Raw genomic sequence first — 24826 nt, 5'->3', positions numbered from 1 at the left:
CCCATGGGGGGCAAGACACCCCTGGGTTGCCTCATTGCCTCTTATTTAATACAATAGTACTGGCTAAACCATTAGCAGGACAGCAATGGGACTGCTTAGGACCAGCATTATTTAATACATTCCCTCGCCATGCAGCTAGTGGAGTTAGTGGCAGATTCATGACATTTGTAGAAGAGACTAATTCAGAGGCGGAGAAGTCCAGAGCAGATAATGAAGTTAGACAGATATCAGGTAAATGAGAAAGGAAAAAGGACGCCTTGTATATATAGGAAGTATAATCCAAAATGTGGGATTTTTATTCAGAAAGAAAGTGAAGCTTGGAAAGCAGTAACAGAGAAGTAGTCCAAGAACAAGAACGGACAATAAATAAAGTAAGTGTAAGCAGAAAATGGTAGATGTCACCAAAACATGACCGTGCCTCCGGGCTGTTCCGTGGAATAGCTGCAGGCTCTGCTGCCCCAATAGAAATACAGGCAGGTGGTGCAAACACTACATGGATACACTGGTAGGATTAGGGAGGAGGATGGCAAGGACTGTTGAGGGGCAGCAAGAATGGTCTTGGAGGGGCTAGGCAGGAGACATGACAGCTACATGCTTGAAGATTTTGCAAAATGGGAGTATCCAAAGAAATGCCAGCAGGTTTCAATATAGCTATGTGTGGAGAGAATGTAAAATAGCCAGCTGGAAGAGCAGGAAAACCTCCCTGACAGCCAGATCAATTTGTCTTTGAAGTCCTGCAGCTTCCAAGAGGCAGGATGGGAGCATCATGCACTCATTTTGGGCCAGCGCGAGCCATCTCCCCGTGGGCACTGGTACCCAGGCACGGCCACAGCCCTGGCCCAGCCACCTCCTCCAGTCTGCCACAAAGATAACCTCCTGCCCTCCCAAGCCAATGCTGCTCTGGCAGTTTCCCACTTATCTCAAGATAAAATGAAAACATTCTTGTTTGCCCTTTTCCGCAGTTTTGGTGAAAAACCCTTACAGAAATGACATCTTCTTAGGCATTTCTAGCTTTTGTCCATAGCAAGAAAACATGCTTTTTCTCACAAGAAATAGTGATTGTCCTCACCATTAAATGGCTGTTTGGATTTTCATTATGTTTCTTACTTGCAAAAACCATTGGATGTGGGCTTTTTTTTTTTAAGCTAGCTCTAGCAATGATAGTAGCAGTCATAACAAAAATAAGCTTTAAAAGACCCTTTACAGCTCTTTGATTTTCCTCATTTCTGCCCTTAGAGCATCAATGTTTTTCTTGCTTGTTTTTTCAAGGCAGTATTTTTCAGGACTACTTCTGGTATGTTTTAAGGAGTCATTTCACAAGCGACATCCCCAGGTCATGGCAGTATCCATTTTGTACAAGTACAGTTTTGTCTGTACCTGGTAGTAGCCCAGGTACTGGGGGGTACCACCTGGGGTACAGGAATGACAGCCTGGCCAGAGCGGTCAGATGCGAGATGTAGAATTCGTGTGTGCCATCATCAGCCCTCAGTGGGCAGCAGCCAGGGTACCCTCACAAACCAAGCCCCTCACCCTCCCTTACAGTCGCTTTGCAGGTGCAGTATAAGATGGCTCCTTTAGGATCAGACGAGTTATGCCCCGTTTCTCTCCCTTGCCTGCAAAGGGAGCTGGCATGGGGCACCCCAGTGCCCCAGCCCCCCTGCAGAGGGTGACAATGGAGCAGACAAATCCCCCCCATTGCATCCCCTTCGATGCAACCATACCCTCCTTCACAGTGTGTGAGTCTACAGAAGTCAATGAGTCCTAATATGCCTTTGTTTAACCACCGGTAAATAGCAGCAATGCACTGATGTGGAGCAGGCAGCGAGTGGGGATGATTCGTTAGGTGGAGAGTTCCTCGAGCTCCTCAGACAAAAAGCGCTATCAGATGAGCAAAGTGTTACTGTAATTAAAACCCCTTTGATGAAAAACAATTGCAATAGGCAGTCCTGTGCTAAACGACTACTTTCAAATGCAAGCCTCCGCGTGTAATTCTGGCTGACCTTTAAAGAGCTTTTCTGCTGTGCCGTTAATTTTCACTGGTCCCTTAGGTGGGCACTTAAGAGAGCCCTCACTTGCTTTGCACGCCGCAGTTCCAGGGTTATGGTGTTCCCAGACACCGCAGCCAAAGACCCAAGCAGGCTTATTTTCTTCAATGTCTATTTTTATACATTCTTTTAATAAAATATTTGGCTGCTGCAATCATCTTGATTAATGAATGTGAGCAGGACCCCTCCTTGTTCAATGACTGGGTCCTTCTCTTCATTTCACACTCACATCACACCATTCCCCCTTTAATATAGGGACGGATATATACGGCATCTTGTCAGAATCTAATTTATGATTTCTATGAAATGCTAAAATCTATTTCTTCTTCTTGAGCTAGAATCTAAAATAGTGAATTATTTTCCTATAAGGTAGGCTACCTAAATGATTAAACCTGTGACCATGTTGTTTATTTAAGTATATTATTTTTTAAAGCTATTGAAAAAGGTCCACAGCTCTTCAAGACCATTTTTCAAGATCCTGCTTTATTTAAAAGCATAGCCCTCATAAAAACCTCTGAATGAAAACACTAAACATATTTCAAAGCTGTCCAGGAGTTATTTGGGCTGATATAATAATGCCCATGCATTACAGCTAATCAACACAAATACTGCAGGGACAAAGAGAGGCCAGGCAGATTAAGGTCCTGCTTTGGAAAATCACATCGCAAGTAGCCGCCGCTGCCCCAGAAGAGCTCACAGTAATTACAGCCCCACAAGAGGCATAATGGGCTGTAATCTAGTGCAGTTTATGAAGTTCAAAGTCCACCTGTGGTGCATCACAATTCTACAAACAACTGTGGCAAACGTTATATAGCTTTCCTTTGGGGACTAGTGAAAATTATACACATAGGGACTAGAAATCTATTAAGTTATTCAGCAGGTAATAATTCCTGCCAGATCAGGCAGTTACGTTAGCTGCTTATTAGTTGTATTAGATACCTGCAGACAGAAGGCATCTGACATTGTCCTGCAGCATAGCATTATTGTTTGATTTGTTTCGGGCCACTTGTATTTGTCACCCCCCGCCCCAGGAAGCCACCACCTGAAATACGTTAGCTGTAGGCTTGGGCTCTGTAAATTGATCTTTGTGAATTACGGCAGTACAAGCTGTGGGCTGAATTACACCCAGCTGTCTACAGGGTTGTTTTAAGAGAAGATTGTACTTTAAACTCAGGTGAGCCAAGGAAGGGATGAGGAAGTTTTGCTGTTGCAGTACATTGTATCCTGAAGGCTTTGTGGTCTTCCCCAAAATAGTGCTGCACAACGAACACATACAGACAAATGACCCAAGCGGTATTAGTGTTTGTATCTGACATAAGACTTAACAGATAAAATAGTGTGTGCTCCTGCAAGATAAGAGTAGAGAGAAGATGCATCAATAGATATTTTATAGACATGAAAGGTAAAAATTAGATTTCTCTAAGTTATGTGGCTCCTTGACCAATTATTGTGTAGTAATCTTGGGCAGCAATCTAATTTAAATTTCTATTTACTGTTATTATTTTATAGCCACTAAGAACAATGACAGCCAGTTCCCTCCCCTCCTTTCCTCTTGATTGCCTTCACAGTTTTACTGTGGAGCTGCTGCTTAACTGAAACTCCGTCCCAAATTCAGCTGACCCAGGAGTACCTTGGGCTGTTTTCGTACCTCGGGTGAGTTACTCGTCTGCTTCATGTCTGGAAGCTGCACTTTACCCGCTGGTGGGAGAGCAGAGCAGCAAGCATGAGGGACACGGGCGAGCTCTCCTTTATCACTGGCACACGTCACTGGCAAGGTTCCCTAGTTTTTTAGTTAAAATTTTCGTCGAAAGCAACAGTATGAAAACAGATGAAGTGCTGGTGCCAGCGATGCATTCTCCTTAGGCAGATCTGCTTTGTAACAATCTAAAACCCGGTTGTGATGCAGCATATGAGATACTACAGAAATTTCTAGCAGTGCTGCTGGGACATGGGAAAACATGCTGCTATTATTGGAGAAATATGAATTTCTTGGGACCCCAAAGATATGCAGTGCCACTATCCAGCCTCTGCACTGAACGACCAAAAAGTAAAACAAACCAAAAATCCTACTGAAAAACCTCAGAAAGAACCAATGACCTGGTTTGGGCTTTTCCCCAAATGCTGGCTTTTCTCAGCATTTCCTCCCAAAAGACCTCAAGGTGCTGTTTGATACCAGGGCCAGGGCACGCGCCGAAGCAGGGAGCAGGTCTCTGCTATCAAGCGTGCGGGATGAAGCTCCCAGCCTAAGAGCCGTCCACGCTGCAGGATTAGCATCCCCACTCATGTATAAAGAGCTCAGGCATCTTAGTGCCATAAGTGACCCAGTCCTCTATCACATGACTTACTCAAAAACCATACCGGATTTTAATTGTCACCTTATTTCTATGTAGTAGCTAAAAAATTGTGGTAGAGAGGCACCATGCAAATAAACATTATGCAGCAAGTCATAGAAGACTTGCGCTCGTCGTGTAAAGACCTGGCTGTTAAATGGTCTTTTCCATCACATCTTAATTTTTTAATTTAAAAGGACTGATATAGAGTTATTAGAGTCACTGCTGTCTAAAGTCTAATATACATGATTAGCTTCATGGTGCATGATCCAGCCATGAATGAGTAAAGTGTCCTTTCACTTCAATACTGCCTGTACTTGTTTTCATATCAATATAAAGACAATATTGAAAAGTCAGTTTTGTTTACCTAGTTAACACGCACATTTTATATGCTCACTTAAGCCAGCACACTATTTCAGAGGCAAGCCAAAGCTGTTATTAAGACAAGTAGAAGTACTATAGAAAAACTTAATTCAGTTTTTATGTCTTTGCAGTTGCGTCTTATTTTATGCTCTCCTGCTCCTTTTTTATTCCCCATGTGAAGTGTCGAGCACCATTCCTCTGCTGAAATACTGACACTTCCAGTTATAACCTCACTGCAGTGGAAAAGGCAAAAACCCCAAGAAGGTGGCTCTGGATCTTACTAGCAAAGCGCTGGGCGAGAGGGCGGCCGGAGATGGAAGTCACCGGGCTGGGCCGGTGGTGCCACACTAACTTGCTGTCCGAAAGCTGGAGGCATGTCGTTTGAAGCTGTGCAGCCCCTGCCTTCTGCTTCCTCAGCAGATATTGATCACTTCCCAGGTGTTGGAAAAGTGCCTTTCTTGACCTACCATCCCAATCGGGTGAGCAGGAGCCCCTGTACCATTATTACCTTCCTCTTTATGTGTGGGCATTTGTTCCCCACCCTCAGGACGGTCTCTGGGAATTCCCAGTCCCCCTCTCCTCTCCTCCACTGATAAATGCACCCAAAACAAAGTATGTGAAGTTATCTCTGAGCTGAGGCAGGGAAAAAAAACCAAACCTACCTAGTACCCAATGTGAATGAGGGCTTAAAGGTGAAAAGAGACAATCCTGGGGGCTCCCATCCACTCTGCCCGAAGAGAGAGGGGCTGTCTCTGCCCCGGATCGGGGGTAAATCAAGTCACCTACAGGGAGTCTCCAGCTCTTGGTGTATGCTGCTGCCCCTGCAGCCAAACCCAAGCTGATTGCTCAGCTGGCATCTTTAAAAATCCTTTTAAGTGCCCCTCACAGTTTGCACAGACACCACTTTCTGAAAGCCGTATGGCAGATATATGCACATGCCTTGCTCCCAGAGAAGGAAATTCTCTGATTTCAAACATTATCCATCCCTGAAAAAAAAAGTTTTCACAATGGAGGAAAATAAATCCTGCATTTTAATTAATTCCCCTGAAGTTTTCCAACTATAAAACAATAAAATAATTTTTCCTTGGGGAAAAGAGAGCAAAAAAAGAAGCAAAGTGACTTTCATTACTTTTTCGCTTTAGCCGCCTTAGCAGGAAGGCAGGGGTCACGCTTACAAGGAGCCTCGGGGGACTCGTGGCAGCCCTACAGCCCACGGTCCTGCTGCAGCAGCAGCACCTCCTCCGTCTAGATCAGGGCTGAATCCGCTGGGAGCAGCCAGCGCTGCCCACCAGAGAGAGAAAAATCCTGCAGCTATAATCAGACAGGTGCAAGTGTTTTCTGCCCACAGCATTTCAGATTTCCAGTATGTTTTGAATAAAACTTTTAACAGCAATTTTTTTTTCAAGTGATTATTCCCTCAGTTTTTATTTAAGCTACTCTAACTCGCTTAAGTGATTTCCTAACACTAACCTGTCCTGAAGTCCGAGAATTGCATGAAAATTAATGAATTGTTATTTGGCTACGCATTTAAAAAAATTAAATTCCACTCCTAAGGACCAACATTCTGCGTACATAGCAGAAAGCATGTCTTTGGTGAGGAAAGCTGGTGGGTGAGACGCTTGGATGAGCTGAGGAGTGAGCAAGTAAATCTGCCCCTTCTTCCCAGGCTGGCCCTGAGCACCCACCTGCATCGATCTGCAGGATTCAGCCCCGTGCAATTTCTTAATCTTGCTCTGACTGCTGGGGGGGGCCAAACAGATTTCTCATTTAAAGGATACTTAACCCTTTGGGTGAAAGCCAGGGGTCCAGGCTGCACATGGGGGCTGTGGCTGGGAAAACCGTGGAAAGCCCAGCTGCCATGCTGAAACGGGGAGTGCTGGAGCCGTGCAGCTGGGCGGCTGTGGATTCAAATTCCATTTCACTGCATACCAACCTCTCTACCTACACAAGCCCTAGGTATATTTTTTATCTGTCCTTCTAACACCCCATTTTACATGTTTAAACTTTCAGAGCATTGGAAAATACTGTGACATTTGGTTTCTCTGTCTTTCAGAGACTGGAAAAGCCTCTGCTGCATTTCTCATTAAGGTTGGACTGGGTCACAGCATGTGATCTCTGACAGCCACTACCTGGAGGAAGTATTTAAATAGCCCTGCTGTTCAGCAGGATTTTCAGCCGGGATAGGAGGTGGGGAGCGGACGTGACAGGGACCATTGCATACAGCCAGTGTGCCTGGCCGGTGACCGTGGCCTGGACCTCACCACAAACGACACAGAGCCCCCTGGTCCTCAGGACTGTCTCCAGTTTCTCAGCCTGGTGCTCAGCTCTGATGCCATTGCCACAGCAAATCCACCCTGCTCATTAAGGGACTGATGGGCATACAGGAAAAAGAAAAAAAAAAGGAAAACACAGAAAAAGGCATTTGCAGAGTGCTACAAAATGAGACATTGAACCCACAGATTGTAGAGCATCGTCTCCTATCATCCCTTCGATCATTAATTTTGACCTATTTAGCTCTGTAGGGCAAAGATGATAAATGAGAAAGCCTTTCCCTAGGTACTACAGAAGAAGGAGAGGGAGCGAGGGACCGTAGGTATTTAACAGGCAGTACTTGTGCCATCAGAGAGCTGCCGTTACTGCAGCTTCCCAATGCACGAGCTCAGTTGCTTTTGCCAGTGCAGCACGTCCGTGCAGCGAGGAGCTGAATTACCAAGTGACCGAGTCCACCGGAGAAACCCCTGTGGGCAGCCAGAACCACCAGTATCACCCGGGGAAACGCGCGGGCTGCAGCTTTGTCGGTACCACGTCCCTGCAGCTCCCCTTTGCCCACTCCATAACCCACGTTCAGCCCCTCCAGCTCAGCTCCCGAGGCGTCAGGCACTCTCACCCTAACCGTGGAGACAGGCCCCCGTTCGTCTCACTTTGACAGATTTCAGCAACTTCCAGGGTGCTGCAGCGAGCTGTGTCCTGCAGAAGGCGAAAGGGGAGCTGAAGGACAATCGATTGGATGCAATGGCACAGATGTAGCAAAATCATACCCTGCCTCAAGGTGCTTCATAGCTGAGGGAAGGTGTATTTTCCAGTTTTGAACCTTGCTGTCAGCTTGCACGGTTTGGCAAATAAGCCACGTTTGACATTTTGTAAGTCAGATGAGTTAATGGAGGTGAGAGAGGAGCAGAAGGTTGTCAGGTCATGACTTTAATAAAATCAAAGTGCATTAGGCAATAATTAGTGGAGAAGTTCTAAAAATACTCAGAGGTCTATTAAAGGCGAGAGGCGCACACGGCTGCTGCCCAGCCCCAGCCCAGGACCACTTCCAGGGCGTCTGCTCAGGCTGTGCACTGTAACTACACCCAAACAGCCTGGTTATGGCTCAGCTCCCCAAAAGAGGGCTGCAGGGTGAAGACTGTTTTGGCACATGGCTCCTTAATGCCGCATTTCTTGCTGAGCAAGTCCGAATGTATTTTTGTAGACCTCTGACTCTCCCCTGCGACTCCAGTGCCTTTGCTCCAGGTTGGCTCCCAGGCTCGTGCGACCGCAGCCAGGCAAGCTCAGCTGCGCAGGGGCCACCAGCACCGGCTCCCCCCCACCGTGTCTCCTCCCTGCACCCACCAGGATCGTGACGTTGAGCTGTGGCTTTGCAGCAGCTATGGCAGCAAGAGCCTAGAACAGATTCAAAAGCGATGGGCAGGGAGATACCTCCCCATCCCACACGCAACGCCCTTTCCAGCAAAAACAACTGAGCTGGCTTAGGCTGGCACAGTTTGGACGTATTTACGCCGCACAATGCTGTTTGCATTTTGGGACGCTCAGCCCCGTCCCCGCTGCCCACCCGCCCCAGGGTTTGAGCATCCCACCCTGCCTGCAGGATGAGCGTGCAGGCAGGAGGGCTGGTGCTTCCCAGCCCACGGGAGGTTCTCTGCAGCCTACGCAAAACTGAGAAGCCTCACAGCTGTCCCAGAGCACTTCTCAGGCATTCAGAGAAGATATTTAGTCAGAAACAGAACAAAAGTAGAAATTACAGGTTCCCCACCATCACTCGTCAACCTGAATTAAGAAGCATAAGGTCAGGATCTGGACTGGGGGCTGCGCTGGGGTTGGATGCTGGCAGGACATTTGATCGAGCACCAGAAAAACCTTCCTGATGAAAACATCATGCTGATGGTAAATGTCTGCAAAAACATTCCTCTTTTACAAACCAGCTCTCAGGTAAAACCACGTTTTGCTCAGAAACGCCTGATGAGCTATACTGACAATGTTGCTGTGACATCCATGCAGCAAGTATCATCACATTAGGGTAATATTATCATTATCTACACTTTGTGGATGACAAGTACAACATGCTAATGGCACCTAGTTACAACAAATCTCTATCAAGACTCTGACAGAGCAGAGCTCTGCCTGGCTTTATCTCTGCTTGTGGGTGGATCAGGTCTTACAAGACATTGGCATTGCCCACAGCATCCGCAGGCTGTCTCCTGTGCACTCCCTATGATCAGGTACGAGAAAGGTTGAATTAATTCAGATGTGAATTGCAATGAGAGCACAAAAACTTCCTCATAGTTGTTTCCTGAAGTGGCTTCATGTACTGCATGTGACATCTCCCCACACATTGATTCCCCTCCAATGCATCCCTAACATTCCCTGCGCTGAGGGACTCAGTCCAGCTCAGCATCCATACGTGATCTCACACCACTTCTGTTGACTGGAGCATTGTGCAGGCGTCTGAGCACCCACATCTGCAGGGAGATGCTGATTTTTTGGCTCCAGATAGGAAGACAAGGCTCTAATCTTCCCACTTTGATGTGACTAGAAGGCCTCAGCCTTTCCATGAAGGTTTGCCATCAGATGCTTTCAGTTAGATGCTTTTTTCAAGGCAGGTTGTGCCAAAGGGTTTTCCAGGCTGCAGCGATGCAGGATTTCTTGTGGGAAAGTGCCATCCCGTGGCTAAGTGTGAAACCCTGCCTGCTTCGTGCCTGCAAACTCAAGCCAGGCAAAGCTTCCTCAGACACCTATAATATAACTAGTAAATACATACTTAAGCGCAGCCATGCTGCAATAAGGCCAATCGCCCACCTCCCACCCCCACAGCGTTTCAGCAGCAAATCTGCGTTATAACAGAGTCTTGCACCTTCCTTATTTTCTGGCTTCCTGGGAGTTTTACTGGATGTTTCGTATTTGTCATCTGTTAGTTAGTATTCTTTGGGGCACAACTTTTGTTATTTTCACCATTAACAGGGTCTGGCTAAATCCCAGAGTTTGGAAGTTGGAGAAAACAATAAAAACAAACCAAAACTAAACACCACCTTGCCGAATGGAGGGCTTCAGGGTTTTTCATCTCAGACCAGAGCCGCTGCCGACAGACCCCTTGCCACACCATGGGCAGTAGCAGCCAGCCTCAGGGTTCTGCCGCTAGGCAGGGATGGGGAGAATTCTGATATGCCTGCCTAGATATGCAAAGCTAGACACATTTTTTGCCTTCCCAACTCAAGACAATTTAAAAACTCCTCCTCCCCTGGGCACCCAGCACAGCTCAGGAAATACCTCATCTTCAGAAGAGCTGGACTGTCATTGCCTCGAATCACTAAATTTTAGGTATCAGTACATCAAAAAATACCTCTCATAAGACACGACACCTCTACGCTGCTGCAGAGTATTGAGCCCACATCTACAGGATTTCCATCTGAAAGGAGATCAAGAGAACATCTTAATCTGACCTCCATGTTTATTTAAACCTTGAAGCTACCTACGCTTGGAACACTTCAACAGGTAAAATGCACTAAACCACAAGAACAACGAACAGCACAGACACACCAGGATTTGGCAAAGCCTCTATCTGAGGCTGCCAGGACTCACTAAACCACCAAATTTCTAGCAACGCTTTACAGCGGAGAGAGCCAGCATTCAGTGTACGTGACCAAAAGAGGGTGGAGGTTATCCGGGAGGGCGCAGGAGGAGCAGGGATGGGAGCCGAGGCTGACGTCCCAGCAGCAGATGCAGGTAGGGCTGCAGAGCTGCTCCTGCCATCCATGCATTTCACGCCTCAAGCAGAATGGCAGCAGCGGTGAATGCAGTAGCTGTGGGTTGTTACTGCTCTTGCACTCCCAAGTTTTTAGATTCTGCCTTGTGGGGGGCTTTGGGTCCCTGAGGATCTGCCCAGGTTCATCCGTCCCCACGGGCAGTGCCAAGCCGAGCCCCCCCGAAGGCAGCAAGCAGAGCAGGGAGCCACTCACCCCAGGCAGCCGGGGAAGGGCAGAAGGAACAGCCGGTCCTCTGGTTCACTGGTGAAAAGGGATTAAGCACCCAATTCAAAATCAAGGGAGATGCAAGCCTGGACTCCAAATCGTGAGGTGTAAGCTTTCTCCCGGGATTAGTCACCCAAACAGCAGGACCAGGGAGAAAACTTACCATATAGCTTGGTAGCCAGGGCATTTAGCTGGGAAGGAGAGATGCATTTAAGCCCCTGCTCCAGTTAATGTTTATTTATAAAAATCAGAACAACTTCAACAAGATCTTAAAGATTTGTCCTGGATGCCCACGAAGCAGGGCATCTTCCAGGCTTTGGAAAAGTGAAAATGGCTTCTTCTGTGCTGGTCTGCCTTTCAAACGATACACCTTTCCTGATCTTTTAATTCATGAAAAGAAGAAAAAAAAAAAACCCCACACAACTTTTCTTTTCTCAAGCATATCAGCGTTACATGTTCTACATCAAGCCCATCTTCAGTTGCTATAAACTCATTATTGCATTGTCTGGGTCTCTCTCCAGCATTAAATGCATTTGCACTAAAAACCCTGCAAGTTTGGGGACAAAACCTGCAGCCACTCTGCACGTCACTGTGAATAAGAGCCGACGAGGTGGCTTTCCAAACCACTGGGGTAAAACAGAAAACCCAGGAAACATCTTCAACCTTCATCCAAAACATAATTCACAGGTCTCCCTCTAGTCCAGCTTCAGGAAAGATACAGAAAGGTGTTTGCCAGTTGGAGTAACATCACTTATGAAAGATATCTATGAAAGACATCTGAGTAACACACAATACAATTACCAGAAAATTTATATCATCTATACAATACGGGAAAAAGCAGGTAGGGTAGCGAGAGCAAAATTCCAGAAATTGCCACCTATCCGCTGGTATGGGGATTCACAAGAGAGCAGTATCCAAACACAGGGCATTACTTCTTGTGCGGGTGAGGCACACCTACAGCTAGCACAGGTCGGGCTGCGCCCTGCCTTTGGTAATCAAGTTTTTGATAAAAATTTTAAGAGATGAAAGTGACATCCGCAGTAGCTACATAGGATCTGGGCAGCTCTGTGCTATTTAAAACAGGAAACTCAAAGGCTTATACTAGAACAGGGAGGGTGACTGGCACTTGGAGCCGATTTTTCCAGCACTTGATTCTGCAGGGGAAAATAACAAAAAATGAATTAAGTGACAATAACAACTCGTGTATTTCTCTTAACTTTACTGCCACAAAAGTTTCGCAAAAAAATTTTCATCCTACACAAAAAATGACATGGTTATCAGGCAGCAAATAAACAGTACTATCCCACCAGCTGGCAGCAGGAGCGCACGCAGCTCAGCATGCCCAGCAGTTGCCTGTGGTCAGCTTTTCAATAACTCATTCATCACAACAGTACCTTAATGTTTGGCCATAAATGTTTTCATAAAATGAAGAGATGAGCTTAAACTGAGTTGGCAGTGACCTCTGATTTACTCTAAGTTCAGCTGCATGAAAATACAAGCTTTTAACCATGCAGGGCCAATTAAACCTAGAGTCCTACTTTGTTTAGCAGAATAAAATCAAACTCCTGGAGATCAGAAAAGCAAGCCAAGTTCAGGCTGGCCAGTCTGCAACTTTTTAGTGCTCCTTGCAATTTTCTCTGCAGAAACAGCACTGCTTCAGGTCACCCAGCAGTCACCAGGACAATGAAAGTACGAGTCTCCTTTATGCTGCTTCGTAACATCAGTCCCATTAAATCCTCCATTACACAATAAGCATAGTGACTGTGTGGCACATTTAATGATTAAGAAGAAACACCAACATAGATTTTTTTACCACCTCATGTTTCTCCACGTGTTTTGGATGCTTCCAGCTTAGTCACCCACCGTGTCCCACAGCCACAGCTCTGCCCTGGCTGCACCCAGCTCGGCACTGGGAGGGGAAGGGAGTTACAGCTGCACGCTGCATCCATCTCCAGCCAGGTTGTCCATTTGTGCTTCTTTATCAAAGAAACATGGAGAGACTAGGTAAAGGATTTTGTGTGTTCCTGGGATGTTAATTACCAACACAACAGGATTTGGAAACAAAGACATTTAAAAAAAGTTAAATGTGTACATGGGTCCAAATTGTAATTGCCTTCTTTATGTAATCTCCCCAATGACGAGCCTTAGAAGAAAAAATATCATTTAACACTAACCTCTTATTTTTCCTTTTTTTTTTTTTTTTGTGGTTTGATTTTGTTTTGTTTTTTAAAACACTTGCCTTTGCAATTAACCTCTTGGATGCTTTAAACCCAACCCAGCACAGAACAACAATGGGAGGTACAAGTTTAAGGAGAGCAAAGGGTTTTTCTGAAATTGCCTTTTATTCACATCGTACAGTGTCTTACACGAGCCCTGAGATGACCTGCCCACAGGCTGCTCAGCCCCTCCACCAGCAACGGCACCTCAGATTCAGATCTGGTGATACAGGTGCAGAACACCAATGTGAACCATTCCCAAAGAGTTACTCCCAGCATACAAGACTGTAATTGAGTATTATATCTGGTATGTTTAAGTATTGATGACTCTCCGTTCAGTCCAAGTCATTAATGGGAGCTGCTCATAAATTTTTAGTTCCATAACGCATCAGAAATCAGCCATGGCTGTATACCTTCTCCAAAATGATCTCTACAGCATAAAAATATAGAAAACACATTCCAAAAAAACTCCCACTTACTTCATTCTAGGAGAAGCTTAACATCATTTTAAATTACAGCTACAATAAAATGACTGTTGTGTAAGGGTACAGGTACTTTTCCGTCTTTTCTACACAAACGACTAATAGAAGTTTAAAGCAACTTTCTTGGAGCCACAGGAAGATGAACACTTATTGGAACATTTAAGTATAATGGAAGACTAAGCTCCTACATCCCTGATTTTGTAATTAATGTGCAGGTAGCTAGATAAAATTGTACATGTCTCACCTGAGCAAGTCAAGCAACATATGGGCTGCTCTGCAGCACTTAGGGCACACACACCAACTCTTCCGAGAGCTGAGGCCCATCAGTGAGACAACACACCTTCTCTTCGGAGCATGAGATTTCCAGTTCTGTACACAGGATCGAGAGTTTGATACAGAAGGTGCCTAAAACCACGCTGTCCTGGGCTGCTTAGCTATTTTTATTCAGTTTTGGCAGCAGGGATCCCTCAACCTAGAAAGAGCTCCTGGCCTTAGTCCCGAACATACTGAATTCATGATGAAAACCTGAAGTAGTACCTACGCTTCCCCCACTGAATACAGCTGGAATGCAAAACCCATCTTATTTTACACTTGGCAGCAACTCCTGCTCTCAGTCTGACAGCTTTCACGCTCAAATGTCAACTCTTCCCCCCATTAAAGAGCTCATATATGAGCTGGCTTGCTTCCTTGACATACCAACTATTTGCTAACCCAGTTATGATTGCACCAGATACCACAGTCCATCTCTAGAGGGGTCCCCGCTGCCAGACAGTGCCTATTTCTGTAAAACACCAACCTAACAGACCTGCCTGAAGCAGCAAGTCCGTCGGACACCGTCCCCTCCCGGTGCAGCCCATTTTCTTCCTATTCCCCCTCCCCGCCCCTGCAAGAGCCCAGCTGCTGAAACAGCACATGAGAATTGCCTGTCTCCCCTTGTTACCCACCATACCCAAGAACAGCCAAATTGTATTTGTGGACACCCCCCCTCTCTAATCCAGACAGCTGTTTGCAGAGCAGATCCACCCAGCACCCAAGCCCAGGGCATCTCAACAATTTAAAGGATCTGTAAGAAACCAGATTTGCTTAGAAAGCCTCACTCGGAGTGCCTCGCAGAGCCTCCCCAAATCAACCACGACCACTCACTCAGCGCCTGCACCCCAGCTCCCATCCCTCGGGCTCCTTGCACGTAATTGAATTCTGCTGGTGCCTTTTCACTGACTGCCTCAGCTTCTCCAAGATGCAGCAGCAGGGGCCTCAACATGACAGCAAAACAAAATGGGGAAAAACACATCCAATCTGGGTTCCAAAAGATCCACAAGCCAGAGCTATGATTACATCTAGGTCTAGCTGCAGTACAACTTTCAGCTAATACACACCAGCCCTGTCCTTCACCTAAGAGTGCATCTCCGTACCTATACATTCTGTGCATCTTTGCACATAATTCTAGAGGTCTACATATAGCTGTGCGGGACAGGAACTGGTATTCACTCCATTTCTTTACATTTCCTCACTATGCTTTGTATCTATGTATCAGGAATTTTTGAGTTTTTCAAGTGAATTTTTAAGACTCTACCTCCTAGAGGGGAAAAACACAACCTTGTCTTATCTTCAGGCCATTGCAGTGTATCAAAAAATCCAGTCACTAGAGCACGATACAGCTGCAGAACCAGAAGACTGCTAGAAAAGCGCAGCTTAAATTAACTTCTTTATTTTACACATATTTGCCTATCAGTCTTTCTTACCACATGAATCAGTCAGCAGTTATGACTCAAAAAGTCACTATTCGAAAAACTCTAAAAAATTGTATCCTTGATAGGGAGATGTTAATAATACAGTTTTGTAATACAATTATTTAACTTTTTCTTGTTTGCACTAAGATTCTATTTGATTCCAGCATGTGAAGTTTTATAATGCTTGCTGTAAAAATACCTTCCCATATTTATCCTTGGAGTCTCATTTATCACGCTTTGAAGCAACTAGAAGCTCTGACAATTGATAAACTTCTCTGAAAAACATGTGAGGCATCTTTACAACTCAGTAGAAACCCAGAGATCTCCCTCTTGTGGTCTTCTATGTAAACAACCTTAACTACATTTGTGAGTTCAGAAGTGTCTAAGAAGTTTTCTTTCACCAAATATTAACAGAAATTGTAAGTAATTCCACTCAATATATGAAGCATTCTTCCTAGAAAGAATGAGAAAGAGATTGTTTTCACTTTATTTTTATCTACATGGTATTTTCTTGCAGAAAAACCAGAGATTTAAAACGCAGTGCTGTCTCCTGTATACCACCACTTGAAAGAAAGTATGTGGGGGGGAAGTTACAGAACAAAGTAGATGAACAAACCTAACAGTGGAGGAGATGTTAGGTTTATATAGGTAAGTGCTATCTAGATGAACATATAAACTGCAGTTCTAAAATGCTCACACTTCAGTTTACACAATGCACATAATGATCTCTACCTTACAGACCAATCTTACTCTTCAAAAACCATAGCGGATATGTAGGAACCCATGCTCACAATTTCCCATGTAATGAGATTAACAAGTCTGACACAAACATAAAAAGAAATTTTGTGCCTTTATTGGAATGGTGTTAGGCTTTAAATACACCAATTTTGATAACCTGATTATTTGGTTTAATTAGAAATGACACTACAGAACTGCAATACTGGTCCAACAGTCTTGTCTTTACTTTTTTTTTTTTTTTAAAGCAAGAGATAGTATGAAAATGCACCAAGTAATCAGAAAGCACTAGCAGGCATCGGTTAATCCAAGATACTAGCTTCTTAGTTCCAAAAGCACTCGCATTGTATGGAACCCAGGATTTAGACTGGTCATGATTTGCAAGAACTAGTTGCATGAGTCATGACTTTTTTTTTTTTTTAATTTACTTTCAAGTTGGTCACTGGTAAATTTTTTACCTCAAATATTACAGTTTCTTTAATTCATATTTTTCCTCAAAGTATAAAAAAGTATGAAATATAAACAAGCTCCTGCATTGCACCCATGAAAGGGTACAATGGAAGCATTAGAGAGCTGACTATCTACACACCATCAAATCCCATCAAATCTTGGATAATTCATTAATATACAAAATATCAGGGCACAGAAAGAACTAAAATCCACTTTTTTGTTTTGTTACGCACAGGTTCAAATAATCAATCTAAAGAAAAAACGTGATCATTTTGGCTTTCCACTACATCCGCATGTTGAGACACTTATTAAAATAATCCTGCTTAATTGTGTTTGGTCTTTTTCTTATTGTCAAGTCATGTTTGTTATCTTAATACCAGCCATCAGACAAACAAGTAATCAGAAAGACTCCTCCTCCTCCTCCTCCCTATCCCTGACCCCTCCAAGGTCAGTTTTAGGACATGACTCCAAACACAGGGTTGTGACGACAGATGCTAGGACCAATCTCTTCATAATCTTTTTTGGTATGGCATACTTGGTAGAATTCAGGCTGTAAAGGGAAGGGGGAAAAAAAATTAGTCAATAGTACTACACCTTATTTTAACAATATTAACATTTATATAGCAAGTGGAAAAAAACAAATACAGATAACTTGGAAATCCTGAAATTAACATTACATCACACATGGCTAAACACCAATGCAAACAGTGTATTTTGCCACAAAACTAAAATGCACTATTTAACAACTCAAATCTGTAATTCAGCTCTCATTTGCTCTTTCAAATCTTTAAAGTCTAATGCAAAAACTTCAAAGGGGGCAGGGAGGGTATATTTCCTATCTGAGGCTTATCAGAAACCCCCCAACTACATTTAATATGAAGTGAAGCAGAGATGAGAACTCCAAAAGCATAGCCAGAATGACTAAAACATGCTCAGCTTTATAGCTAACTTACTGTGGAAGCCAGCATTGATCCTCCAAACCAAACAGCATATCTTTGCATATGGTGTGTAATGACTTGTACATCAATGGGCTTAGGCTATAAAAGGAAAAAGGCGAAACACATTAAGTCACTTTTGCTGGTAAAAATTAGATCTTTTACAAAAGGAGCATACAAGCTTGCTTTTCACAAATTAGTATTTTCTTAAATGCTGGGTATGTAAATTTACAATTATAGCATCAGATTTTCTCTTGTACAGCCCAGACTAAGAAATAGCTCTTGCTTATACATCGCCAGTTACCTACTTTATCAGACATTAAGAGATACTTGCATTCACACCAACTTTCTCCCAAGAGCTCCACTACAATGTTCCTCTCCAATTATCCACATTCTATTTTCTGCTGAATTTCTTGACGGACTGTTTGTTTATGCAGTTGTAAGAATAGATCCATACTACTTAGCCCTTGCAAAAAAACACACTTTAGAAAGCTAATTTTTAAGTTTCATATAATTATTTTAATAAAGCATCAGTTGCAGATTGAAAGTTTATCTAGGACCAACACAGAGTCATGCTTTTCAAAACTACAACACTCATTCCAGTTAGCCCCTTTCCCTCCATATCCACACAAACCTTCATTCCTTACTTGTGCTTATCAAAAATGGCAGCGTATGTAACAGTTTCAGAAATAATTTGTTTGTTCCAGTACAACCTGCTGAAATCTGAACAATTTGAAACAGTATTTAAAAGTCTTTTTTAATACATTTGCAAAATTCAAGCCGGTGATTACTTGCAATGCCTAGTATTCTGAACAAGGAAAAATTGCATCAGATTTCCTTATTCATACCCTGCTTCCTTACTCAGTGGTAAAAGTCTAGCAAGGAGAACTGAGAATAAACTAGGTTACCTCTACCAGAGAGCTGTATATAACTGAAATTTCAGTGTTGTTTACATGGCATGTTATGAAGCTATACTGGGGGTTTTAAGGATTGTTTGAGCTCATCTAGCTAGATTGCTACTAAAAAAAATAAATGAGGGAAATCACTTCAATCTTGCCTTAAAAGGAAAAAAACACAAAATTTTTATCTCTGCTGGTATCTTTTATGTATGCAGAGTCAACAGAAAAAACACAAAAGTTACATCAGAGGACAAACGTGGAAAGAACATAAATTAAGGATCATGCAGTTTAGTGAAAATATTAAGTCATTTCATAGAATCATAGGATAATTTAGGTGGGAAGGGACCTCAGAATGTCTCTAGTTCAGCCTCCTGCTCAAAGCAGAGTCAGCTACAAGGTCAGAGGAAGTTATTCAGAGTTTTATCCAGCTGAATCTCAAAAACCTCCAAGGACAGAGACTACACAACCTCTCTGGGCAGTCTGTTCCAATGCCTGATTATCCCTACAGTGACAAAGTTTTTCATTTTATCCAAGCTGGACCTCTTGTGTTTCAATTTATACCTTTTTGCCTCTCATGCACCCACCACTCAACACTGTCAAGGGCCTGGTCCCGCTTTCTCCACAGTCTTCCCACATGTACCGAGGGGCTGCTATTAGGACTCCCAAAGCCTTCTCTTCTCTAAACAAGCCAGTTCCCTCAGCCTTTCTTCACAGGGCAAGTGCTCCAGTCCTCTGACTACCCTGGTGGCTTGACAATGAGCTTGCTCCATCTCTCTTAAGTTCAAAAGACTGAGGACAATGATTTGCAACTAATCAATAAGCACTAAGCACAAAAAAAGCTGGGGAGCGACCAACTGCTTTTACATAACAAGTGTAAGTCCCATCCTTTCATTAGGTGAGACTGATTCAGTTCAATAATAAGGGACAGGCAGCACAAGTGCATACCTGGGGAAATAGTACTGTAGCTTCCTACAACAAAAGGATTATATAAATATTTTCCAATACCAGTCTATACTTCTCTACAACATACAAATCTCTGAAAAGCTTCGATAAGAACTTTAAATGAAAATAAAGACATTTCAACAAACAAGAACATCATTGCAAAATCTTATTTTTGCATTTTCCAGGTAACAAGGGAAAGAAGGATGCTTGTTAAATGCATTAGCTACAAGAACTAACCTTCAGTCTGCCACCACTAAGTTCTTCACTAAGTTTCAGTCGGGCATCAACAGTCCTTTTCAAGTCTCGCTGTAAACGGCGACCAAAGTCCCTGAACATGGTTGAGCCTCCAGAGAGGACAATATTCTGTTTTGAGTAACAAAACTTATTAACCACTTCCGAAAACACAAGTCTTCAACTTTACTCAGTTCTTAAATTCTAAACATAGTTTTTAAAACTACAGTTAGCAGGTATGCTTTTACTTTGTTTTAAATTATCTAACACTTCAGCATGACAGAATACGAATTCACAAAGAGGTTGTCACATTAAAATTGGCTGTGCTTTAAAATCCATTTATACCTACATACATCTCACTTTCTGTGCTCAGATTTATGTTTCCCTTATTTCTTTTTCTTTTAAATAAGAGTTTGAGTAATGAAACATCACATTCTGAAAAAGTGTAAGTGAACAACATAAAGCCTTCTGCATATTGGACTTATTTCTAGAAAAATGGTTAATTTGGGGTTTGTTTTTTTAAATACAGTTTCAAATACATATTTCAATAAAAAACACAATCTTTCTGAAACAAGTATTAAAAAAATCATTATAGCTACTGACCTTATACAGAGGACGTCTAACATCAATGGGACAATTCTGAATAACTTCATCTACTACTTCTGAGATTGGTTGCGTAAAGTCAGGGTTAGCAAACTACAATCAAGAATAAAATCAAGACAAGTCAACATGTAGGACCATGTATTGCAAAAGAAAGGGGGCAGAGAGAAAAAGGGAATGGAAAGAACCATCCTATTATACTAGAGACATCATGAAAACTAGTAATAGAAATACTTACGTTAGCTATTTTTGCTGCCATTTATAAAAGATTTTAAAGAATAATAAACCTAAAGTATCTCTTTAGGTTTTATATAAGCTCTATAAGCTGTTCTCTTAGATAGTTTTTGTTAGCTGTAATAGGTCAAAGAATATACACCCTTCTCATGCTGAGCACCAAGGCAAAACAGTGTAACGTGAAAAAAAACTGCAATAGAAGAATGTATAGGGATTTGGGGCAGGAAGAAGGGGAGAAAGGAAAAAAAAAAGGCTTTATTCCCTTTTAATTTTTCCCAACACTGGAAGAGAGACTGAGGGTATATAGGCAAGAAGACAGAATATTTAGAAACTTGACTTTTCAACAGACAGGTAAGAAAACAGGGTACAATGTGGTGAGGCCTGGATATTCTATTAAAAATTGCAAGACGAAAATATGGGGTTAGTAATCCATTTACTTTAATTTAAAATATAGTGCTTTGTTTAGGTATCAACCTGAATTTGTATAAAGATTACTAGCAATCAAGGATCAAAACCACATTGACTTACAACAATAGCTGATATCTATTTACAAATAAGGAGAAATATAAGTCAGGATAACCACTTCTTTACAAGTTTGTAAATATTTATATGCTATCATCTAAAATGCACCTAAAACAAAATGTGTAGACAATTCAAATCAACTTACCTCAGGATGGAAGAAAATCTCTGGCCCCAGGAATCTCTCATAGCCAACATCAATGGTAAATTCTTTCTTTGAGATAGCATTAATTCCAGTATATTGTTTAATCCACTTTGTACCATCTGTGTCATACTTGTTAAATTCTTTTACTAAGTCAGGGCAAACATAACTAAAGCGTTCCTGAAAATTGAATATGTACAGTTAAAAGTATCATCTTAAGTAGAGCAGGGAAGATGGTATGAACTTAAAAGTTTAAATAACTACACTTTTTAAAAAATAAGATTTTTAAATTGGCAGATACAGACTAGGCCTCAAAAACGGGTGAACTGACATTTACTGTATACAGTTAGATAATGGTTCTGCTACTACAAATCATTTCTGTGCGGCACTGAAAGCAGCACAGCTTGCTGAGCTAAATTACTTTTCTTCTATTTTTCCTCTAAACTTCTACAACAGTGAGAAATGAGTTCTAAAGTATATTGAAGAACTGGCATAGAAACAAGGTTTAAGTGTACTTTAAGCTGAATGTCTTTCAGAATAGCTTTGCATTACAAAAAAGAACATATCAACATTCAGAAAGTATAAAAAAGTAATTACAGCTCTTTACATTACACATCCCACCAAGAACACTTCCGACTGAATGTTACAATGGTAATAATAAGGGAGTGGAGGAAAAAGGGGAGAAGTGAAGAGTGAAAGGATAAAGAGTGAAATTCTAGGCCAAATTGAGTATAACCCAACCTTAAGTTTAAGGTATTTCATGTTACTTTATTATCTAGACATTTGTATATTATTTAGAAACAGAGCACCATTACTTGGAAGGATGATGATTTTAAGAGATTATTGTATTTTAAAAATAGATATCAAGCTTTGATCTAAAATAACATTAACAACTGCAATGTTCACGTTACCTTCACTGCTTTAGCTGTTTCCAAAGATTGTTCAGGAGGAATTCCTACTTCTCGCTCCCTCAGCAACTGCTGAATGAAGTATGTTATATCTCGCCCAGCAATTGGAATGTGTTTGATACAGCTGCCAATCACGTATCCTTCAGCCTATAAATAAAATTAATTGGGAGAAAGATACTGACAAAAACTCCTCCAAAGCTTAGGAGAGAGAAAGACATGGAGTCTAAACTCCTATTCACTACCTGTGATTGTGAGATTGAAGCCCTTTAAGACTGGCTCATTTAATTACCAGAAATCCAATTCTTCAGTAGCCTTATTTTACTTATTAAAGTATTTCGCTTTGCATTGGTTCATAGTTCTTACAAGGTTAGGAGGAACAGAAAGGTCACTAGTACATAAGGCAGACAAATAGCTATACTCACTGTTCCTTGGCCTTTATTTTCTCTTCAAAATGAGGTTACTTTTACCAAAAAGGTCAAGGAACCTTGTATCGTGAAATATTATTTTAGAATAAATGATGTGGCTCTGCAGTCACAGCCACTGATGTAAGACGTTACAATCCACATGAACCAAAATTAATTTTCTGAAAGCAGGGAGAAAATGCATCATTTCAGCACATTGAGACTGCTTAGAACATCAGACTGGCCCGTATTCATCCATCAGTCTACCCTTTAAGTCACGCTCGTCCTGGGGGCATTAAAAATATCTCGTCTAAATGCAGAAACCAAAAGTGTTCAAGACTGGCCTTCAACCTCACCAGACCTGCTACATTCAAACAGATAAATCCAGATATCACATTAATATTAAATGCTTAGAATTTCCTATATACAACTTACATTCCCATAAAAAGTTCTTTCTAACGTAGAAAACAATAAAGTCAGTAAAAATGTACCACTATTGTTAGCTTCACTACGGAGGTGTTTGTTAATTCCTCTTTATCTATTTCATTATAAAAGTGATATGCTATTGCTGTCAATTTGTTCAACATGTTTAAAAATTCCAGAAGCCAAGTGAATGTCACTCTACAAAGGAGCTTAATGCTTCAAGTGATATAGAATACCTACTCTTAACTTCAGTTAAAAAAACCAAACCCACAAATCAGGAAAAGTTCGACTGTTTTAAACAGCAATTCGAACTACTAAGTACAATTAAAAAAAAGTTACCTATAGAAGGTTTAACTTATCAATTCTTTCCTACATCTTACTGACATTCCTAGCTATACTTCAGTCTGTGTAGGTGTAAACTTCAGAGAAGTCACAGGACAAACTGTTCACAAGTTAAATTGTTTCTATAGTTCTGATGTATACTTACCACAGGAATAACATGAGTGACACCATCACCACTGTCTATAACTGTGCCAGTCAGCGTTCGTTCTCCTACTTGTCTTGACGTCCAAGACGCAGCTAAGGCAAGGACAGCCTTGTAAAAGAACACACGCAGAAAACAGATCTTAATAAAAGCACTGCATTGCAGATTTCACCTTCTACTACCCCTCCCAAGAATACCCAGACTGACACCCTCATGGTCACTTAAAGCATGGAAACTGATATAGTATTATTATATATGGTACACAAGAGCTTATGAAAAAGAGGCTGGATAAATGTAGTTTTTTGACTCCTGCCTGATGCTTTTTTAGCCATGTTCAAACACCTTTTTTGCTACTTCATAGTGAGAGGGATTCAATTCTTGGCCTAATACCATTATTATGATGTGGTGTGTTGCTTGCTTGGTTTTTTTTATTATTATTTATTTATGATGCAACAGATATTATACTCTACTGCTTAGAGGCCTTCTATACAGGTAACAGAAGAACAGTACCTAGCTAACGGACCACAGAATCAATGCATGTCAAACATATTGTGGTGAAACTGCTAACCAAAAGTACATAAAAGTATTCCAAACACCGCTCATACAGTTTTCATAGTGAAATTCATTTTAGCTCAAGGAGAAATACTGTAGGCTCTAACTTTCAACAGCCTTTCCCTTACCTGAACAGCAATATATAGCCCTGGAACATTGAAAGACTCGAACATGATTTCAGCAGTATATTCTCTATTTTCTGGAGTATTTAATGGAGGCTCAGTCTGTGAGACAAAAAAAAAAAAAAAAATCAGCCAAGTTTTACTTACATTCAAATCAAACACTTGACTTTAAAAAACAAACAAAAAAAAATCACCAAATCCTAAGTTTTGAAGATGAGTCATTCAACAACAACAGCATGTAAAAATAGTAATGTGAAAAGGGTGCTTTTAAAGGCAAATGGTGCAATTAAGAAAATCTAGAAACTTATCTGACAATAACAGAATTTATGCAAACTGCATGGCAAAAACATGATGGTTTGAGTGAAAACAGAAAAACAGAAGTGCAATAAAAACTTTATAGTAATTACTGCTTAAGAATTTACATCGAAGGTCCCCTTTGTGGGTTGGTTAGCTCATTACAACTTTTGATTTCACTTGAAAGAACCAAGGACTATCAATCTAAATAGGTCAAAGGATGAAGTTTAGCACATTTAAAGAATGACAATTATTTTAAAAAATATTTCAGCGACTCAAAGAAAAAAGCTGGTTTTCTTCAGATGGCAATCACTATAAAACAAGTTGACACGATCAGCTGTAGAAATGTACTCAACTGAGAGAAGCTAACAATAACATACAATACGCTACAATACTATGCTATAATTTCCATTAAAATACCGAACATACTTAATATTAAGTCTCTGCTCTGAAAGAGGATTTTGGTTAGTGCTACAGAATATTTGAGGAAAAAAAAAATTACCACTCTTGCTTTGCATCAACTATGTAATAGGAGGGTAAAAAG

General features: G+C 41.8%; 1 protein-coding gene across 1 annotated transcript in view; it reads right to left on the bottom strand.

Annotated features, from left to right (window-relative positions):
- Positions 1 to 16242: 16242 nt before the first annotated feature.
- Positions 16243 to 24826, bottom strand: part of ACTR3 (actin related protein 3) — a 31344-nt gene continuing 22760 nt past the window's right edge. Inside the window, exons 5-12 of the mRNA XM_069780862.1 lie at positions 23995 to 24090; positions 23318 to 23425; positions 22010 to 22153; positions 21105 to 21278; positions 20207 to 20299; positions 19610 to 19735; positions 17550 to 17633; positions 16243 to 17146 (exon numbers count right to left, since the gene is read on the bottom strand). Coding sequence (XP_069636963.1) covers positions 17051 to 17146; positions 17550 to 17633; positions 19610 to 19735; positions 20207 to 20299; positions 21105 to 21278; positions 22010 to 22153; positions 23318 to 23425; positions 23995 to 24090 — 921 coding nt within the window. The 3' untranslated portion in view covers positions 16243 to 17050. The remainder of the gene's footprint in view (positions 17147 to 17549; positions 17634 to 19609; positions 19736 to 20206; positions 20300 to 21104; positions 21279 to 22009; positions 22154 to 23317; positions 23426 to 23994; positions 24091 to 24826) is intronic.

This window comes from Haliaeetus albicilla, chromosome 4, assembly GCF_947461875.1.
Source record: "Haliaeetus albicilla chromosome 4, bHalAlb1.1, whole genome shotgun sequence".
Lineage (NCBI taxonomy): Eukaryota > Metazoa > Chordata > Aves > Accipitriformes > Accipitridae > Haliaeetus > Haliaeetus albicilla.
This window is presented reverse-complemented; position numbering and strand designations above follow the sequence as displayed.